General features: G+C 40.4%; 1 protein-coding gene across 1 annotated transcript in view; it reads right to left on the bottom strand.

The window, feature by feature from the left end:
- Positions 1-20,157, bottom strand: part of ERMP1 (endoplasmic reticulum metallopeptidase 1) — a 52,797-nt gene extending 32,640 nt beyond the window's left edge. Inside the window, exons 1-6 of the mRNA XM_027105837.1 lie at positions 19,755-20,157; positions 18,111-18,412; positions 14,168-14,295; positions 13,423-13,528; positions 2,238-2,384; positions 1,481-1,573 (exon numbers count right to left, since the gene is read on the bottom strand). Of these exons, the coding sequence (XP_026961638.1) occupies positions 1,481-1,573; positions 2,238-2,384; positions 13,423-13,528; positions 14,168-14,295; positions 18,111-18,412; positions 19,755-20,098 (1,120 nt within the window). The 5' untranslated portion in view covers positions 20,099-20,157. The remainder of the gene's footprint in view (positions 1-1,480; positions 1,574-2,237; positions 2,385-13,422; positions 13,529-14,167; positions 14,296-18,110; positions 18,413-19,754) is intronic.
- Positions 20,158-20,447: the final 290 nt, after the last annotated feature.

Below are 20,447 nucleotides of genomic sequence, written 5' to 3' on the forward strand. Positions count from 1 at the left end.
AGAATGTGTCTTCCCCAAAGCTCAAGTTTAGTCCTCTACCTTTGCTTCCCTCTTCCAAAAACCATTTCCATTCTCCATACTTCAGTGGTTTTCTCTATGCCTTTAATTTCCAAACCCAGAAATCCAGTTCTGTCATGAGCTCTAACAGTGTATCTATATTTTCATCTGGTCAGTTCAGACACCCTCCGTCTTACATCTGACAGACTTCAGTCTCCTTCCCCTCTTCATGACTGCTCTGGATGGGGGCCTCCTTCCCGTGTTCCCATAATGGTCAATTGCATCATCTCTCCCACAGCCAGCTAGGCCTGATGCTGCCCCTTGCTGTCCCTTTTATCTAATCTGTCAAGTTCTGTTGAATTTACATTCAAAATATACCTAATTTTCTATCCCCTTGCTTTCATTTCTATCTTTGGTCAACACCCAGTCTAGGTCCCTTACTATTCCACACGAAAATTACTGTTGGAACAGCCCTGACTCTTGGCTCTCTCCCCGTCTCCACCATCCACTCCACACTGCATCACCAGACTGACAGCATTTTAAACCATCATTCATTCGTGTACTCAGGCCTTTAATGAGTCCTTATTCCTACAGTGTCTTCTTGCTGATTTTTAAAGCTTTCTACAATTTTCTCTACCCTATACACTTATGCCTCATTTCCCTCTATTTCTGAAAATGCAACCTCCATTCTCTGACAATCTACTCACCAACAGCCCCTCATACACAAACACACCCTACTCGTGCTGTGCTCTTACTTGGGACATCCTCTCTTTTCCACTGTGCCAAATCCCACCAACTCTTTTTAAGGCTCAGCAACAGACTCACCTCCCCTGACTACTATGGATCTCTCTGGAAAACACTTTAACTCCCTTGCCCCTTGTCCTGACACCTGTCCTATAACCCACTCACTGGCCCTCACCACTCAACCTTGGATCAATGTAACTTTTCCAGACCTCGGCAAGTTGCCCAAAGATGTGCTTGTGCCACCTCCAATGTATAGCTTCCATTTTGGCTACAGGCTCATCACTCAGCAATCCGACCATAACCCTGGGTCAACACCCTTTCAAATTCCTCATAATGAATAGTCTTATGTTCTTAACTGCTAAACTAGATTTCAAGGCTAAAATTCAAAGCCTCATCTAACTCCAAAGCCCCACCTCATTTACACCATACACTGCCTCCCTAATGCACAGGACACAGAATATTTATAGGTTTACAGGTCATCCATTGTATTCCATCTTAATATCAAAAGTCTAAATTAGGGGCTTCCCTGGTGGCGCAGTGGTTGAGAGTCCGCCTGCCGATGCAGGGGACGCGGGTTCGTGCCCCAGTTCGGGAAGATCCCATATGCCGCAGAGCGGCTAGGCCCGTGAGCCATGGCCACTGAGCCTGCGCGTCCGGAGCCTGTGCTCCGCAACGGGAGAAGCCACAACAGTGAGAGGCCCGTGTACTGCAAAAAAAAAGTCTAAATTAGAATACCAACCTGCTCGCTGAATGGAATCTGTTAGAATTCTGTCCGCTGTGTCATACTTGGTGTGATAAATGTATCCATTCTCAATAAAAGCTAAGTCTATTCCTAAGACATACAGAAGAAAAAAAAAAAAGTCATTTTAAAGATCAACCTTACTTTAGGCCCATTTGTTTAATGTATTAAATTCCTGAAAGACAAAACATCAAAGCAGTGACATGATTGCTTTGTCACATTCATGAATGCATGATGTAAATTCTCTTCCAAATTCTCACAGAACCAATAGTTATGGTACATAATTCAATACATTATGACTGGGGCATTACAATTCACACAGCAAGGGGTAGGAATATTGAGCACGGGAGGTCATCAAAACTTTGCCATCGACATCCTTGCCAGGCCAGAGCCAAATTTTAACTTCAAATAAGCTGTACAAGCCCCCAGGGCAGTTGGCACAGCAAGATAACAATGAAAAAGACCCCTGAAGGATCTATTACCATCTTTTGGGAATGAAGTGCTAACCAGTTCTCCCCTGTTCTGTCACACTGTGGGTCAAGATGACATGTTCTAGAAAAGGGAAGCATTTAACTTAGACTGGAGTTTAAAAGAAAAAGAAACTATCAGGGTCTCTCTTTCAGTAAGTCAAAATATGCAGTTTTCACACAGAGAATTTGCTCTCATAAAATGCTGCTCACTCACAAACTTCCAAAATGTAAAACTTGTTTTTGATTAATCACTGTCACAAAAAAGCCCGTAACGACTGACAGAATACCTGGAATGTTCCCAAAATCCCTGTAGATACGAAAGTCAGTATCTGAAGGAATGATTCCACTCTGGAAAACCTCCTGAGCCACCACGGAAGCAAAAGGGTGTTTAGCTGCTGAAACATAAGCTTGGACCAACCAAGGATTTTCAGGACCTGAAATGAAACATGACAACATAATACAAGGTTAATCTGGTAAATATTTTTAATATAGTAATTTTTTAAACACACCTGAAATAGTTACTGTGGTGATTTGGGGAGATAGGTCAAGAGTTTGTTTTTTTTAATCCTGTTTTCTGTATTTTCCAACATTTCTTTGATAAATGTGTATGACTTTTTAGAATGAAAAATAACCTTTAAGAAAACAAAATTGCTTTTAATTATAAAATAACAGCACTAGGGCTTCCCTGGTGGCGCAGTGGTTGAGAGTCTGCCTGCCGATGCAGGGGACACAGATTCGGGCCCCGGTCCGGGAAGATCCCACATGCCATGGAGCGGCTGGGCCGTGAGCCATGGCCGCTGAGCCCGTGCGTCCGGAGCCTGTGCTCCGCAATGGGAGACGCCACAACAGTAAGAGGCCCGCATACCGCAAAAAAAAAAATAAAAAATAACAGCACTATAAAAACTTTAAGTTTAAAAATGAAAAACCACTAAGATAACTATCATCATTTTTCTATTTTCTTACAAATGTATGACTGTGTGTACATAGCTGTACTGATAGTGTATATATACTCTCTACATTGCTCTTTCACTTAACAGTGTACTAAATGCATTTTCCTATGTTGCTAGATATTACAATAATCATTTTAAGAACTGCATAATCACTGAATATATCATAAAGTTCCTTACTACTATAAATTTTTATCATTGTTAATAATTCTGCATTAACATCTTCATGTACATACAGCTTTTTTCAAATGTGGGAATTTTTTCTTTAGGATAGCAAGATAAATTGTATTACTGTTCCCAATTATTCACTCCTCCCTCCCATATAACTTATAATGCCTCCCTGGGGAAGTAGCACATACATAAATTGCTTCAGTCAATTGATTGTGAATGGGAGAGAAATGAACTTCAACTGAGAAGACTCTGAAGAACCATCACATGGTCCATCTCTCCCATTAACTTTGGCCCTGAGATTAAAACATCCCTGATGAGGGCTTCTCCTTCAGCCTAGGTCTCAGAATGAATAAGACACATAGAACATAATAACCATGGGATGTAGCTGCAGTTACTCAGGAACCAGAATGTAATGCAAGCAACAAATAAGCCTTTGCTATTGTAATCCACTGAGATTCAAGGGTTGTATATTACAACTAAATTTACCAAAAAGTTGTCTGCTGTAGACAGATCAAGTAACTGTATTTCAGGAAATCTAAGAATATTAACATTTTTATAACTTTATAAACAGATAATCAATTTGCTTTCCTACAGAAAAATAACCATAAACGGTGGGGGAGGGAAGGGGTGGAGAAACACTACAGAACCAGACACCCAAGTGACCCAGAGACTGGAGTTACCAGGCATGGATTTTAAAATAAATACTATTAATTATTCAAAAACACAGATGACAGCAAGAATTTCACTAGACAACTACAACCTATTAACAAGAGAGAGTGAGAGACCTAGTCAAATGGAAACCCTGGAACTGAAAAGCATAATAATTGATGTTAAGAATTTTAATACATATATAGTTTAATACAAAGTTAAACACAACAGAAGAAAAAAATATAGATCCAGAGAATTAAAGCACAGAAGGAAATAGGGATGGAAAACATAGAAATGCTTATAATACATATGGGATACAGTGAAAAGGTCTAACATGAGTAACTGGAATCTCAGAGGAAGAGGAGAAAGAATGGAGTAGAAGCAATGTTTAAAGAGGTAAAGGCCAATAATTTCCCAAAACTTAAATACCAAGCTATGAATTCAAAAAGCCCTACAAACCCCAAATAGGATAAATATTTTTTTAAAAAACCTACTCAGCACCAAGATCTTTGCTTCTGAATACAATTATCCACTAAAAGAACCAGTTCTCCCTAGAGACATGCCCAATTCCAGATCTGAGCCTAGGAAAATACTGATAAGTGGGATCATCTTGTGCCAGAAAGTAAGAAGGTGCTCAAACAAACATGTCAGAGACATGTCAAAGGGACAGGCACCAGCTGAAGGGGCTGCCACTGGCCTAAACTGGAACAATTCATGCATCAAAATGATTATAACAGAATATAAAATCCATAAAATAAAACATACATGAAACACTGAAATAAATACACACAAGAGAGAAGAGAAAGCCTTCCTTCTAGCGAACTCCAACTATTAACTACAGACGGAATGACGGACCCAGAAAACAGCATCTGGCTAACATTATAGTAAAAATGCTTTGGGGCAAGAATCATCAATGATTGCTAAAACTAGGATCAAAGTTTCACAAGAAACAGGATATCTACACAGCCTCAAACTATTTATTACAAAGGTGTAACTTTACAAAGTACAAAAACCTGGCAAATATAATCAAGTGATAGAAGGTTAACACCGTCAGTAATCAGACAGACATTACATGCTTCTGATGTGATGCACTGAGAAGAACACAAATGTAAAAGGAAAAAAAAAAATGATGGTGGGGAAGCAGATTATCAAACCATATCATGTTAAAATATTAAAATATTATTACTATTACAATTAGATATTAATAAAGTTTTATGATTAAAATATTAAAACCACATTGAAAAACAGGTAAAGCTAAACTATAAAGGAAAGAAAGTAATGATCATAAAAATTAGAATAATGGCTAACCTTAGATGAGAGGGAGGGAGTTGTATTTGTGAAGGGGCAGGTGGAAAACTTCTGGGAGGGTGTAGCAAGAGTCTATCCTCGGGCTCCCCTGGTGGCGCAGTGGTTAAGAGTCCGCCTGCCGATGCAGGGGACACGGGTTCGTGCCCCGGTCCGGGTAGATCCCACATGCCGTGGAGCGGCTGGGCCCATGAGCCATGGCCGCTGAGCCTGCACGTCCGGAGCCTGTGCTCTGCAATGGGAGAGGCCACAACAGGGAGAGGCCCACATACCGCAAAAAAAAGAGTCTATCCTCTTTCACACGTGGGGGTTAGAAGGGTATTCACTTTATAATAATTAAGTTCACACTGATATTTTTTATGTGCGTGTTATATAATGACTGTGATGTATCAAAATACATCTGACATTTGATCCTGGATTGGAACTCAGACTAAAAAACAAAACAAAGGATGTTATCAGAACAATAGAAATCTGAATATGTACTGTTTATTCACTAACAGTTTTTTTGGGGGGGTTTTTTGGGGTTTTTTTTTTTTGCAGTACGCGGGCCTCTCACTGTTGTGGCCTCTCCCTTTGCGGAGCACAGGCTCCGGACGCGCAGGCCCAGCGGCCATGGCTCACGGGCCCAGCCGCTGCGCGGTATGTGGGATCTTCCCGGACCAGGGCACGAACCCGTATCCCCTGCATCGGCAGGTGGACTCTCAACCACTGTGCCACCAGGGAAGCCCTAACAGTTTTATATTAATGTCACACTTTTTGAGTGTGATAAATGTACTGTTATTGAAGGAACATATCCTTGCTCTTTATCTACTGAGATGATTATGCTGAGATTATCAATTGAGATGGTTTTTCTCCCTTACTCTGATAATGTGGTGAACTACATGGAGTGACTCAAATATTAAGCCATCTTCATTTACCATTAGTAAAACTGCAGGATGTAAAATCATTCCACAAAATCATTTGCATTTCTATACACTAATAATGAACTATCAGAAAGAGAAATTAAGAAAATAATCCCATATCCAATTGCATCAAAAAGCATAAAATACCAAGGAATAAATTTAACTAAGGAGGTGAAAGAAATGTACACTGAAAACTTTAAGACACTGATGAAAGAAATTGAAGATAACACAAATAAATGGAAGAAACTGTGTGCTCACAGACTGGAAAAATTAATATTGTTAAAATGTCCGTGCCACACAAAGCATCTAGAGATTCAATGCAATCCCTACCAAAATTCCAATGGCATTTTTCACAGAAATAGAACAAACAATCCTAAAATTTGTATGAAACCACAAAAGACCCCAAATAGCCAAAGCGACTTTAAGCAAGAAGAACAAAGCTAGAGACATCACAGTTCCTGATTGCAAACTATATTACAAAGCGCTAGTAATGAAAACAGTATAATACTGGCATAAAAAAAGAAACATAGATCAATGGAACAGAATAGAGTTCAGAAGTAAACTCACATATATATGGTCAACTAATTTACAACAAAAGAGCCAAGAATACACAATTGGTGAGGGACAGTCTTTTCAAATAAATGATATTGGGAAAACTGAACTGCCACAAGCAAAATAATGGAAAGGGACCACTATCTTACACCATACACAAAAATTAACTCAAAATGGGTTGAAGATTTGAACATATAAGACTGAAATCAGGGACTTCCCTGGCGGTCCAGTAGTTAAGACTCCAAGCTTCCAATGCAGGGGTGGCGGGTTTGATCCCTGGTTGGGGAACTAAGATCCCGCAAGCCATGTGGCCAGAATAAATAAATAAATAAACTTTAAAAGACTGAAATCATATAATTCCAAGGAGAAACCATAGGCAGTAAGCTCCTTGACACTGGTCCTGGTGATGATTCTTTGGTTTTGACACCAAAAGCAAAGGCAACAAAAGCAAAAAACAAACAAATGGGACTACTTCAAACTAAAAAGCCTCTGCGCAGCAAAGGAAACCATCAACAAAATAAAAAAGGCAGTGTACTGAATGAGAGAAAATATTTTCAAATCACATTTCTGATAAGGGGTTAATATCTAAAATATAAAGAATTCATACAAATCAAGAGCAAAAAACCCCCCAAACAATCTGATTGAAACATGGACAGACAACCTGAATAGACATTTTTTCCAAAGACGACAAACAGATGGCCAAGAGGTCCCTGAAAGGTGCTCAACATCACTAATCATCAGGGATATGCAAATCAAAACCACAGTGAGATATCATCTCATACCTGTCAGAATGGCTATTACCAAAAAGACAAGAAGTAAGTGTTGGTGAGGACGTGGAAAAAAGGCAACCCTTGTGAATTTGGTGGGAAAGTAAATTGGTGCAGCCACTGTGAAAAACAGTACTGATGTTCCTCAAAAAATTTAAAAATAGACCTACTGTATGATTCCACTTGTAGGTATTTATCCAAAAAAAATCTAACTCAGAAAGATATCTGCACCCCCATGTTCACTGCAGCATTATTTACAATAGCCAAGACATGGAAGCAACCGTGTCATCAATGGATGAACGGATAAAGAAAATGTGTGTGTGTGTGTATACACACACGCACACAATGGAATATTATTCAGCCTATCCTAAGTGAAATAAGCCAGACAGAGATAGAAAAATACCATACAATCTCACTTATATGTGGAATCTTGACCAAAAAAAAAAAAAAAGAGGACTTCATAGATACAGAGAACAGGTTGGTGGTTGCCAGAGATGGGGAGGTTGGGAGATGGGTGAAACGGGTGAAGGTGGTCAAAAAGTACAAACTTCCAGTTATAAAATAAATAAGTCATGGGGATGTAGTGTATGTACAGCATGGTAATTAAGTTAATAATACTGTCTTGTATACTTGAAAGTTGCTAAGAGAACAGGTCTTAAAAGTTCTCAGCATAAGAAAAAAAATTTGCAACTTTATGGTGATGAGTGTTAACAAGACTTACTGATGATCATTTTGCAATATATACAAATACTGAGTCACTATGTTGTACACCTGAAACTTAAAAAATCTTGTATTCCTGAAATAAGCTCAACTTGGTTGGAAAGCATTATCTTTTTTGTATGTACATATATGTACACATATACACATACACGTAACTACACATATATTGCTGGATTCAGGACCAGTATTAATAATATTTTATTTAGGATTTTTGCATCCAAGTATGGCATATATCTACCAAAAGTTATCTACCAAAGCTGAAATTACACACACCTTATGACTCAGTAGTTCCACTCAGAAATGTGCATACACAAACATGTGTGCTGAAGACACTCATAAGAATGTTCCTAAAACCAATCATAAGAGCCAAAGCCTAGAAGCAACCTAACATCACTAGTAGAATGGATATCCTTGTCAATGGAATATTATTCAGCAATGAAAAAGAATGAACTAAACACAACATAGAGGAATCTTACAGACATAATACTGAGTGAAAAAAAGCCATACACAAAAGAAAACATAGCGTATGAGTCAATTTACAGAAAGTTCAAACACAAGCAAGATTAAATCTATCAAGGCATAAGTTAGAATGGGGTAATCTTGGGGAAAGAAGACTGAGAAGGGACACAGAGGAGGCTTCAGGCTTCTGGAGTACTCTCAATACTCTCAATCTTGAGCTGGGTTCTAGTTACATGACTTAGTCTGTAAAAATTCATTAAGCTGAGCACTCTCAGAGCTGTGTACTTTTCTTAGTTTATAATAAAAGATGAAATAAAGACACCTAAGGATATCATCAAGTTTAAGTTCACTTTATGCCTTGTACCATAAAAAATATTTGAGAAGAACGTAAGATCCATCAGTAGGAAAGGGTTTTGAATAGCCACTACCTGGCCTTTGACCCCTTTCAGATCACACTGCTGCACAGTAGTGCTCCAGCCCTACTCCATCCTCTCACTGATTGTCCACTGAGGCCTACAGGTCACAGACAGGTCAAGTGTTGGTGAAAAAGGGAAGACTAGGGAGACTGGGATGGGGAAGGCAGATGAACTACTGAGTAAGATACTCTCTGTGATATAAACAGGGCAAAGGCAGCTCTTAAACAAGAAATTACAGACTTGAGGATTCTACGCACTGGTTATTAATCCTATATTATCCCAGTTTTACTGATGAGGAGCTGAAGCATGGAGCTCCAAGGTTGCAATGCTACAGCTGAGATTGGAACTTGGGTCAGCAGAACACAGAGGCTGTGCTCTTAATCACCACCTATCCTGCCTCCCCCAGAAAGCTCTTATCTTAATTATCTCACAGAGGAAGGTGGGAGGCACACACAGAAATATTTTCACCTTATAGTCTTTCTCCTGCCATCATCTAAATCCCATGATGCTTCCAGTTTCTTGTGTACCCATTTCTTCTTCAAGAATGCATCCCATCTTTCTTAGAGCAAAGGGCATGAGCATGTGTGATATTGAGGGGAGGCAGATTGCAATGTCAACAATGAAAAGCCAAAGTTCCCTGGAAGTCCAGAACCAACTCACACCAAGCATCATTCCCTCTGCTCTGCTTTCTTCTAACTTTAGTTGGTAGCATCAATGCCCAGAATAAACAAAAAAAGGAGGAACTAAAAAAGGAGACTGAGAGCAGAGAATATTATTATGGAAGCCAAGTAAGATGTTTATTAACTCAACACTAATATAACCAGTCCCTTATGCATGGACGTGGAAGGTGTTTTCAGTTTTTCATTCTTACTAAAAAAAAGCTGAGAAGATTATGCAGTACTTAGACCTATGCGTCTATGTGCAACTATTTCTACAGGATAAATTCCTGCAAGTGGACCTGCTGGACAGAAGGGTCTGTACGTTTTTTAAAGTGATACATATGGCCAAACTGCCCCAAAACTGCACCAATCTATACTTCCACCAATAGTGTTTGAAAATGCCTGTTCCTCTGTATTCATCAGAACTGGGCATTATCATTCTACTTACTTTTTGAAAATCTAGTATTAAAAAAATTCTGTTATCTGAATTTACATTTCTTCTAAAATAAAACTTATTTGGTTTAGCAGTTTCTTAAAAAGTTAAAACATAAATTTACCATATGACCCAGGAATTCCATTCTTAGGAATCCACCCAAAAGAAATTAAACTATATGTCCACACAAAGACTTACACACAAATGCTCATAGTGGCATTATTCATAATAGCCTAAAAGTGGAAACAATCCAGATGTCCATCAGCTGATGAATGGATCAATGAAATGCAGGATATCCATACAATGTAATATAATCTAGCCATAAAAAAGAATGAAGTACTTGGGAATCCCTGGCGGTTCAGTGATCAGGACTCTGCGCTTCCACTGCCAAGGGCTCGGGTTCAATTCCTGGGGGGAACTAAGATCCCGCAAGCCACGTGGTGGAAAAAAAAAAAAAAGAAAAAGAATGAAGTACCGATACATGCTACAACATGGATGAACCTCAAAAAATACTCTAAGGGGCTTCCCTAGTGGCGCAGTGGTTGAGAATCCGCCTGCCAATGCAGGGGACACGGGTTCGAGCCCAGGCCCGGGAAGATCCCACATGCCGCGGAGCAACTAAGCCTGTGCGCCACAGCTACTGAGCCTGCGCTCTAGAGCCCGTGAGCCACAACTACTGAGCCCATGTGCCACAACTACTGAAACCCGCGTGCCTAGAACCCGCGCTCCGCAACAAGAGAAGCCACCGCGATGAGAAGCCCGTGCACCACAATGAAGAGTAGCCCCCAGTCGCGGCATCTAGAGAAAGCCCACATGCAGCAACGAAGACCCAATGCAGCCGAAAATAAATAAATAAAACAAATTTTTTTAAAAATTAGGTAGTAATGATTATTCTAGTCACTAAAAACTCCCCAAACGAATGTCTCTCTGAAGTGACAATGGAGCACTAGAGAGGACAAACTGTTTTTAACGGAAACGTTCCCAGGGCAGGACAAGCGCTACTGTGTAGGATAAAAGTGCCTGTTGCAGAAGCTGAGGACAGGGTGGTCTGGCAGAGCTCCCCAGGACTCCAGACCCAGGAGGCCTCATCCTCCCTCTTCAGACATGGAAGCAACACTAACTAGCTTTCTGAAAGCAATCCCCACAAGAAAGCTAGTTTTTTGTAGGAAGGGCATCTGGAAGTGAGAGAAATACTGGGAAAGGTATTAGACTGTCAGAAAGTGCCCAGAAAGCTTTCAGGTATACAGTTTAGCCACAAGAATAAGCTACCAAAACCTAGAGGGAAAACAGCATACAAAGACTCAAAGAAAGGGGAGAAACATTCTTTACAAATATTTGTAGGATGCCCCTCTAGAAAAAACTTAATTTTGAAATACGAGGATTTTAGAATGAGTAAAACATTTAAATTGTATATATATTGCTAAGTAGTAACAAGTCTGTTTTTATTATTAAAGTAATCATATGAAATGCAAAAAATTTAAACAATACAGAAAACTATAAAGAGTATCAGTAAAGCTGTAATGGCAATTCTGATTGTAAGTTTATGAAGCAGTGGAGAGTTCAAATTGGCTTTTCACATTTTGCCCCATCCTCCACTCTAGTCACACCCACCACAGCTCTGACAGCAATGCCCACCATCCAGTAGTGACTGTTATTAACAGTTTGTTTATATCCTTCCAAATAATGCAATTATATCTAAAATGTAAACTGTAGAATTTTTATGTCTAACTGTCCGCATTTAGTAAAAAGAGCAGGGACTGTAAATTAGACCTAGCATAAATGAGTACTCAATAAATGTAAATAAATAAATTAAATGACTTGGGTCTAGCCCTTGCTAACCCTAGGTAAGTATTTTTTTTTAAATGCAATTTTTAAAGGTTACTTTCCATTTAAAGTTATTACAAAATATTGGCTATATTCCCCATGTTGCACAACACATCCTTGACCCTGTCTTACACCCAATAGTTTGTACCTCCTACTCCCCTACCCCTATAGTGCCCCTCCCCTCCTCCCTGGTAACCACTAGTTTGTGCTCTATATCTGTGAGTCTGCCTCTTTTTTGTTATATTTACTAGTCTGTTGTATTTTTTAGATTCCACATATAAGTGATATACAGTATTTGTCTTTCTCTGACTGATTTCACTTAGCATAATGCCCTCCAAGTCCATTCACATTGCTGCAAATGGCAAAATTTCATTCTTTTTCATGGCTGAGGAGTGTTCCATTGTGTACACACACACACTATCCATTCACCTGTCGATGGACACTTAGGTTGCTTCCGTATCTTGGCAATTGTAAATAATGCTGCTAGGAACATTGCAGTGCATGTAACTATTCAAATTAATGTCTCTGTCTGTTTTTGTTTTTGAATGTATACCCAGGAGTTAGGTAAATGTGTTTTAACCTCTCTGGATTATATGTACGAAAGATATATTAATATATACACACAGAATATGTATGCATTAATAAATATGCACAGAAAAATTCAGGAAAGGCACACACTAAACCTTAGACTGGTTCTTCTTTGGGTCCTAGAAGTACAGGGGCAGGGTCCAGTGATAACAAATTAAAAAGTATGGATGTGAAGGTACTTAAATTATAGTACGCTTCCAGTAGGGAAAATATACAAAGACACACTCCTGCCCATGTGCAGCCCTAGTATTTTCACCAGAGAAAAGAAAGACACAGTGTCCTCTTTGCTTACAGAATGTTCTCTTGCTGCTTTTTGATCTGGTGGTTGTTATATCAAGTGTTCCTCTTACCCTGACGGACATCCAAGAATTAGAGGAAAATGGATAATAGTGTTGCATCCACCGACCCCTATAGATATTAGGTACCAGCTTCTTCTCATTATTCAGATGAAGAGTAAACAGAAAGGTTTGAGGTGAAAAGAAGGGAGAACCTTGCTTCTGACCTCATAACCTTGAGATGCTCATAGGTTTGGCTGAAGTTAAAATACACATTCATTTTGAGTGGTAAAAGTCTAAAGTAAGTTGGATGGAGAATATTAAAATGTGGTACTGTTTAGGTTATGAAGACATACTTAGCATATCTCTATAACTTAAGCAATATCATGTCTGTGAAGGGTGCTAAAAAATAAAAAACAAGTTCCCATATCACCTTCCTCACTTCCCCTAGCCCACCTAATACCTCAAAATACTCCTCATTATTAAGCTTCTAGCAAATGCTACATCTCTGGCTAAAATACATTACCCAAATTTCTAATAGAGCAGGAAAATGGCATGAAACGACCAACATCAGATTTTAGTATGCCCTAACCAAACAAATCTGAGCTTTGAACTCTGATTCATATTACTGGATTTTTATGACATTAACATTAATATTATTTTGTTAAAAACTTCAAAAAGACAAGCTAAAACTGTCTCATGATTTTAAAAGAATGTTCATTTCATTAGATTATTTACATTCAAAAAACTTCCATTTTATAAAAACAAAAATAGCATTAAAATATACAACGTACAGCCTCACACACCTGTTTGGAATACAAGTTCTTTCCCTCCTACACCCGCGGCCTCCAGGTTAATAAATGCACGAATCAAGCTGGCCCACGGGTGCTGGGTAATAAAACCATGACTGGCCTGAATGAGAAGGAAAGAAAACAGATATCAGTTAAACAATCTTATACTATTAAAGTCTTTATTTTGCTTTTTTTAAGGACGTCTATGTTGATGAAGGGAAGAATAAAAAAAAAAAATCATATTTTTCAAAGGCAGGATCTAAAGACATCTATCTGTGTGTCTCTCTCTGCCTAATGGCCATGTGCAGTTTGCTCAGCAGAAAGTCACTCTTCACAGAAGGCAGCCTGATTTCCATGAGTGGAGCCAAACAACATCTTTAGTAAGTGTGAGCCTGTGCAAAACAATAGAAGGGAAGGCGCTATCCCTGTGGTTGGGCATTCATGCCGTGTGCCTGCCTCAAAACATCTCTGAAACTCTAGAAAACCTGAGGTGAAAAATTATGCCATCACAGAGCCCTTTTATGAAAAAAACACTGACAAGACGATCTGTTCTAAGTTGAGTTTTCAAATATTAAACATGTATACATAAGTGGCTGTAGATTTTTTTAAAGTACAGCCCAGTACAGTATCTCTTTTGCATGTCATTTTATGATACTACTCGAATGAATAATCAAAATGCATAAATGTTAGCTATTGTTATTATTATTATTCTCATTACCATTATTACTCAAGCCTAGTCTTTAAAACAGTAAAATCTCACTTGCAAGACATTTTCCTCAGCACCATTAAAGAGAAATATGACAGCATGATGTAAGGCTTCTGAAGATGTTGACAAGACACGAAGGACTTCCAGCATCACTGAACAGCTAACTGCATCATCACTGGCACCTTTAAATCAGAAAAACAGATTTGCTTCTCAGATTTTAAAACCTTTACAGTATGAACCATTATGGCAAGAAACAGAGTTTTCTCATCAAGGAAGCATCACAATAGCTGCAAGTAGCATAGCTCTGTCATCATCTGGTGATAACTACACCCACCAGCAGTAAACTCCAGGAGAACGGGAATCTTTGGTTTGCTTGCTGATTTACTCTCAGTATCTGGAACTGTGCCTGGCCCCGCAATAGTTGCTCAATTAATACCTGTTGAATAATCAACCAGAAGGAACCTAAGGCAATATTGAAAACTGGCATTCTCATCGCCCAAAGCAATTTTTAAAATTCTTTATCCTTATTCCACGTCCTCTGTAGCATCCTCACTTCTGGTGTTCACGGTTTCCTATGTCATCTCCAACTGCCACCCACTCCCTTCCTGCTAGTTTTCCTGCTAAAAATCATAAGAGGGGTCAGTATGGATAGTGTAGCATTTTTTAAAGTTTCTCCAAGGGGATCATGTGATGAAAAAGTACAAAGAAGACACCCAATCTAATAAGATACAGGAAAGGAGACTAATGACCTGAGTAGTAATCTTTGGTCCCAGCACTGATAAAGCAGAGAACCTCATCAAATCACTTAACCTCTTAATTCAGAAACTTTATATATTAATTAAAGGTGATTATAAAGATGATTTTAGGGCCAAGACTTTTCTTTAAAGTACCATAAGAAGTCATTAAGGAACTGACTGGATATTTGATGATATTAAGGAATTATTGTTAAGTTTTTCATGGTGTTATGAGCATGTCAAAAAAAAAAAAAAAGAGTCCTTATCTTTCAACAATACAACCCAAAATACTTACAGAGGAACTGATATAGCTGAGATCTGCTTTAAAATAGTCAAGGTCGGGGTGGGGGGTAGGGCAGTAGAGAAGAAGCAAGATTGAACTGTTGAAGCTGGGTGACTGGTACACTCAGGTTCATTAAACAATTCTCTTTCTGTATATATTTGAAATTTTCCATAATAAAAAGTTCAAAGAATAATCAAAGTAAATAGGCACAGTAACAACCCAGGCAACAGCATTTCTGGGTTTACACATGGGAGGCAGGGTGCTACAGAGAATAGTGTGGGTTTTAGAGTAAGAAAAGACTTGGATGTAAATTCTAGCTCTGCCCCTTTACTATTTCCTGGTCTAGAGAGCAGATTAATAACATCTATATTTCACAGTTGTGTTGTGAGGATTACAAGGTAATGCACAGTGCCTAGCCTGTGGTAGGCATTCAGTGTTAGCTTTTCCTTCTCTTTGCAAACTTAAGGAAGGCTCTGCAGCCAGCTAAAATGCTTGTTTTGGTGCTGTTAAATTCCAGACCCCATTCCTACTTGAGAGGAAACTACTTATTAGCTATACTTGTCTCAGTAGTGATTACTGGATTGTATTTTAATCGAAGTGAAACAAAGTAATAATTACCTAAGTACTATCAAGGAGGAAGTATAATGTAGCTATCAGTAAAAAGTGCCACCTTTCAAAAACCAAAGGAAACAAATGATTTTTAACTTTGAGACTGTGACTTACTTTAAAATAAAAAGCAGTAAAATTTTTCTTTATTCAAAGGAAGAGAAATGGAAATTTAAAGATATATATCTCTATAGAGTTGATTAAAAGTTAAACTGTCCTTTTATCTTCCTTTATTTTAATGGTTCTGGTGTCTGAGAATAAACCTAGAGAAGGGTTAGACATCTTTAAGAAAGTGAAGGAAAGTTAGAGGACAGTATCTATAAGGGCTGGATGCTTAACCAACATCCCTTTCCATTTAGAATTAACCCTGAAACTGAAGCCAGCCCCAGAGTAACAACCTGGAACCATGCAGCAAACCCAAGAAGATATTTAAGGCCTTTTTCTGTGGGTAACATTACTCCTAATTGGTATCAGTTCCTAAGTTCCAGATACCTTGCTGAGAAGTACCCTTAAAAAATAACCATGTTTCAGTTTGTTCATCCACTAAAATAATTTAGGTGACAATCTATTTTATGAACGTTTTTAAAACTATTTTTAACAATTTATTAATGACAGAAGTTTCCCTGAGATTGTTGGCATAGGTATCCTTACAAAATTTTAGTTAAAAATGGGTTCCAGGGGCTTCCCTGGTGGTGCAGTGGTTGAGAGTCCACCTGCCGATGCAGGGGACATGGGTTCGTGCCCCGGTCCAGGAAGATCCCACATGCCGGGGAGAGGCTGGGCCCATGAGCCATGGCCGCTGAGCCTGCACATCCAGAGCCTGTGCTCCGCAACAGGAGAGGTCACAACAGTGAGAGGCCCGCGTACCAGGGGGAAAAAAAAAAAAAAAATGGGTTCCAGTAACCCACAAAATGCCATCCTTTCATTACTGGACTTCATATATATGATTTCTAACATTTGGTACTGTTTGTTTCTGATACTTGTATAGATGTCTTTCTTATATAATGCTCTTAAATAACCATGATGTTAATTTGTCCCTTCCTAGATTTTAAGCATCAAAATAGTGGGCACAGGGTGATGCTTATTTTATTACCGCTTTAAAATGGACATACAAGACCACTAATTTCCCCAGCACATATAAAGGTATTTCTGACTTTATAAAACAGATGAGTGTATACTAATTTTTGAAAAAGCATGTTACATTCTAAATGCAATTGGCAAGATTCCTAATTAAAGATATCCTAGTATGAATAATTTTATCAAGCACGCAAATTTTAATTTATAGTTTGTATAACTCTAGATGTTCATATTGGGGCTGGTTTAAGTTTAAGCAATCCGCAAGTACTTAATATTAAATAACTACTAATTGCAAAAAAAAGGATTTTTCATGCCAGTTGCTATTCTACTATTTTACTCGTATTTAATCCGCATTTAATCCTCTAAGCAATGCCATTAGGAAAGTACTGTTATATCGCCATTTTTCAGATTAGAAACTGAGGAAAGAAGTTAAGTAGTTTGCCAAAGGGAACATTAACTACATCCTAATACTCTCCTTCCTTTCAAATATAGCTAAAAGAACTGACTAGCCAGGAAACCCAGGTCCTGGCCCTGTCTCAGATCAGTGGTGATCAGCTAAGAGTACTCCTGTGTCAAATGAGGGGATTGAACTAGATGCCATCTCATTGCAAATTGCTATTATTTTCTATTCTTCCCTATTTACAATTTCTAGCTACTGAAAACCTTTTTCTGAGGAATCTTACTCTAAAAAATTGAAGTTCAATTTAGGAGATACTGAATTCAACAAATATTTACTGGTCAGGCACTGTCCTAAACATCAAGTACTCTATTCTGCCGAAGTATTTTCAGGGCAAGATTTATGGATTAATGAGGTACTCTACCAGTATGGCATCCCCAATGGACCAACATTCTCACATTATAGGTCGACAGAAACTGCTAGGAGAGTGAGCCTCCAAACCATGTGTCCCTTGAAGGCCAGTACAGTTCCTTCATCCCACAACCCCAAAGCCTAGCACACCTAGCTGAGCAAACACTTGAAGTGGCAGGACCTAACTCCATGACTGAAGAACACACACTGGTAACACTGATAAGGCTATTTCAGTCTGCCAGAAATACTCGATGCCCTGTCGCTGGGCTGCTGGCACTAATGTTTAAAAATTAAGTAAACAAAGCACTTGAGAGAATACTGAAAGGTAGACCTTAAACTAAATGATAATTATTCTAATCATCCTATCTTCCATCGCAATGAAAAGAAGATTTGTCTAAGAAAATAGTGCCCACAGTTGCTCAAGCAGCTTGGAGTTAACAAGCTTCCTTGTTGTGAGGATTTCAAAATGACTAAAAAACAGGCACAAACCTGGTGAGTTTGCCACTGAGTCAAAATGACAGTTGGCCAGGACAGCATGCTGGGCTCCATCTCTGGGTTCCAGCTTTACCACAACGTTGGTGATGTTGTCATAGTAGCTTGTAAACCCTCCCAAAAAGTCAATGCTAAAGGAGCCTGTGGGCCGTTGTACATCTACTGAAATTCTGTGAAGGCTGTTGCTCTGAACTTCAATCAGTTTAATCTGTTCCAAAAGGTAACGCACTGTCAGAATTTCATTTTCTGGACTTCCTGTAGTCCTGGGGCCAATGGATGTTATGTGTTCAAGATAATCCCTGGAAGCAACCAGAAGAATCATGATGACAAGGCGTCCTAGGCTTAAGACTAACACTTCGCACAGAGCAACTCTTCCTCCACACTTCCCCTTTCCAAAGAACAAGTTCTCTGACTTCTCACATAAAAGAGGCTGCCTTTAGTATTTCACGTAACATGTGAAAATCACTTGCAAAGTTCCATCATTTTATTTGGCCTTCCATGAGTTCATCCCTTCAGTTTTCTACACTCACTCCACTCCCAACTTCTCCCAACCCCCATATCGAATCCATACAAAGACAAGGGATTTTATTCAAAACGTATAACTGCTGATGGCTAGACAGAACAGAATACAATTTCATTGTGTCACACTCTGGAGGGTTACTGATGCTGGGTTACTGATTCTAAGTAGCAGAAACCAAGAGCAAAGACAATTAAGTCAAGAGGTTAAATAAGCAAAGAAAAACTTTTGAAGAATGGACTCAGCCCTCCCATTGTGCACACAAGGCCAAGTAACTTCAATTCAGGCCAAAACCAACTCTACCCCTAAAACAAACAAAAAAATTTTTTGTCTTTTCACTGCATTCCAAGTGAGGAAAACAGGGGGTGGGGAGGCGTGTTTCAGAAAGCCTTTAAGAAAATAAGCTTCCAGCACTTTGTACTTAAAAGTTTTCTAAAACACCAAGGCTGTTGAAAAGTCTGCTAGCTTATGATTTTATGAGCTTTGACACATTTAGGTCACAATACCTTTGACTTAATTCACATTTCCTAGTATACGTAAAGGTCTCTTGTGTTTTTTTTTTTAAAGAAAAAGCCAAACCTCACACACCAAGGACCCAAGGACAAACTCCAGGAAACTGAGAAGTTCTGAAATAGTAAAATTTTGAATGTGCCGTCTTCCAGGGAGAGCCTCCATAGCTCTCAGGTTTGAGACCTGTGACCCTCAAAGATTTAGACCACTGCATTAGCCCCTTCGGACCCTTCCCAGAAAACCGAACTGGGTCCACAAACCTCACAGCCTTCCATCTCACTCGCAAAGTAGGAGAGCTAGTAAAAAGCGTAAGTTGCTCCGAAAGATGGGCGATTACTAATAACCAAACCATCTGCAGGTGAGGCAAAAAAGGGATGGAAAAGCCGGCGCAATCACCCTGGCCACCCGCACGTGTACCACGAGCTTAATAGGGGGCCGCGCGACCCCCGCGTCCCGCAAATTGGGGCTCCAGAAGGGGGACGCGCCAGGCAACCCCACCCCACGTGCAGCCGGGCGGGGGCGGCGAGCCCAGGAGGCCCCGCGGGGTCAGGTGCACACAGGTGCGGCATCCCGCACCGAAAAGGGACGCCCGGGCCCGGCGGAGGCGGCGGTACCTGGCTTGGCGTGCGTCGAACTCTCCGCGGTGCCCAACAGCGGCCCGACGCACCACGAGCTGCTGCAGCGAGAGCTGCACGAGCGCCCGCAGCGCGAGCAGGTAAAGCGCCAGCCCCAGCGCGGCGCGCGCCTCAGACAGTCCGGTCCCCGCGCCCCGGCTCGCGCCGCCGCTCCCCTCCCCGCTCCGCTTCCGCGTCCTCGCGCCGCCGCCGCCGCACGCGTCCGCCGGGGGCTCCTGCGCCAGGGCCTCCCTCTCCAGTTGCGGCGCGGCCGCCGGGCCGTCCCGGCGCTCCCCTCCGATGCGGTACCGCCTCACAGCTCCCGACTCCGAACCCCACTCCATGGCCACGAGCGTCAGCCGCCAGTCCAACCGCCCCGGCCCGCGATAGCCCCGGGAGCCGCCGCGGCGGCCGCAGCGCCTCCTAGTGAGCGGACGGAAACTGCAGAGGGCCAAACTTCTTCTGATTGGCCGGTCCCGCCGCGCCGTGACCCAGGTTCTTCGGGCAGATTGCTGGCGGGCTCCGCGGCAGGGCCAACACCCGGCTGGGCGTGATAGACGTACCTTCTTATTTCAGGGCTTCCCTGCCTGGTGTGGGGACAGAGATTAATAAATGGAAAGATAAGCATAAACCTAGAAACGTGAGAAAAGAGAGATTGTTTTTAAAAGAATGCACGAGGGGGCTTCCCTGAGG

This window comes from Aethalodelphis obliquidens, unplaced genomic scaffold, assembly GCF_003676395.1.
Source record: "Aethalodelphis obliquidens isolate GAN/ISIS:26980383/991018 unplaced genomic scaffold, ASM367639v1 scaffold7, whole genome shotgun sequence".
Lineage (NCBI taxonomy): Eukaryota > Metazoa > Chordata > Mammalia > Artiodactyla > Delphinidae > Aethalodelphis > Aethalodelphis obliquidens.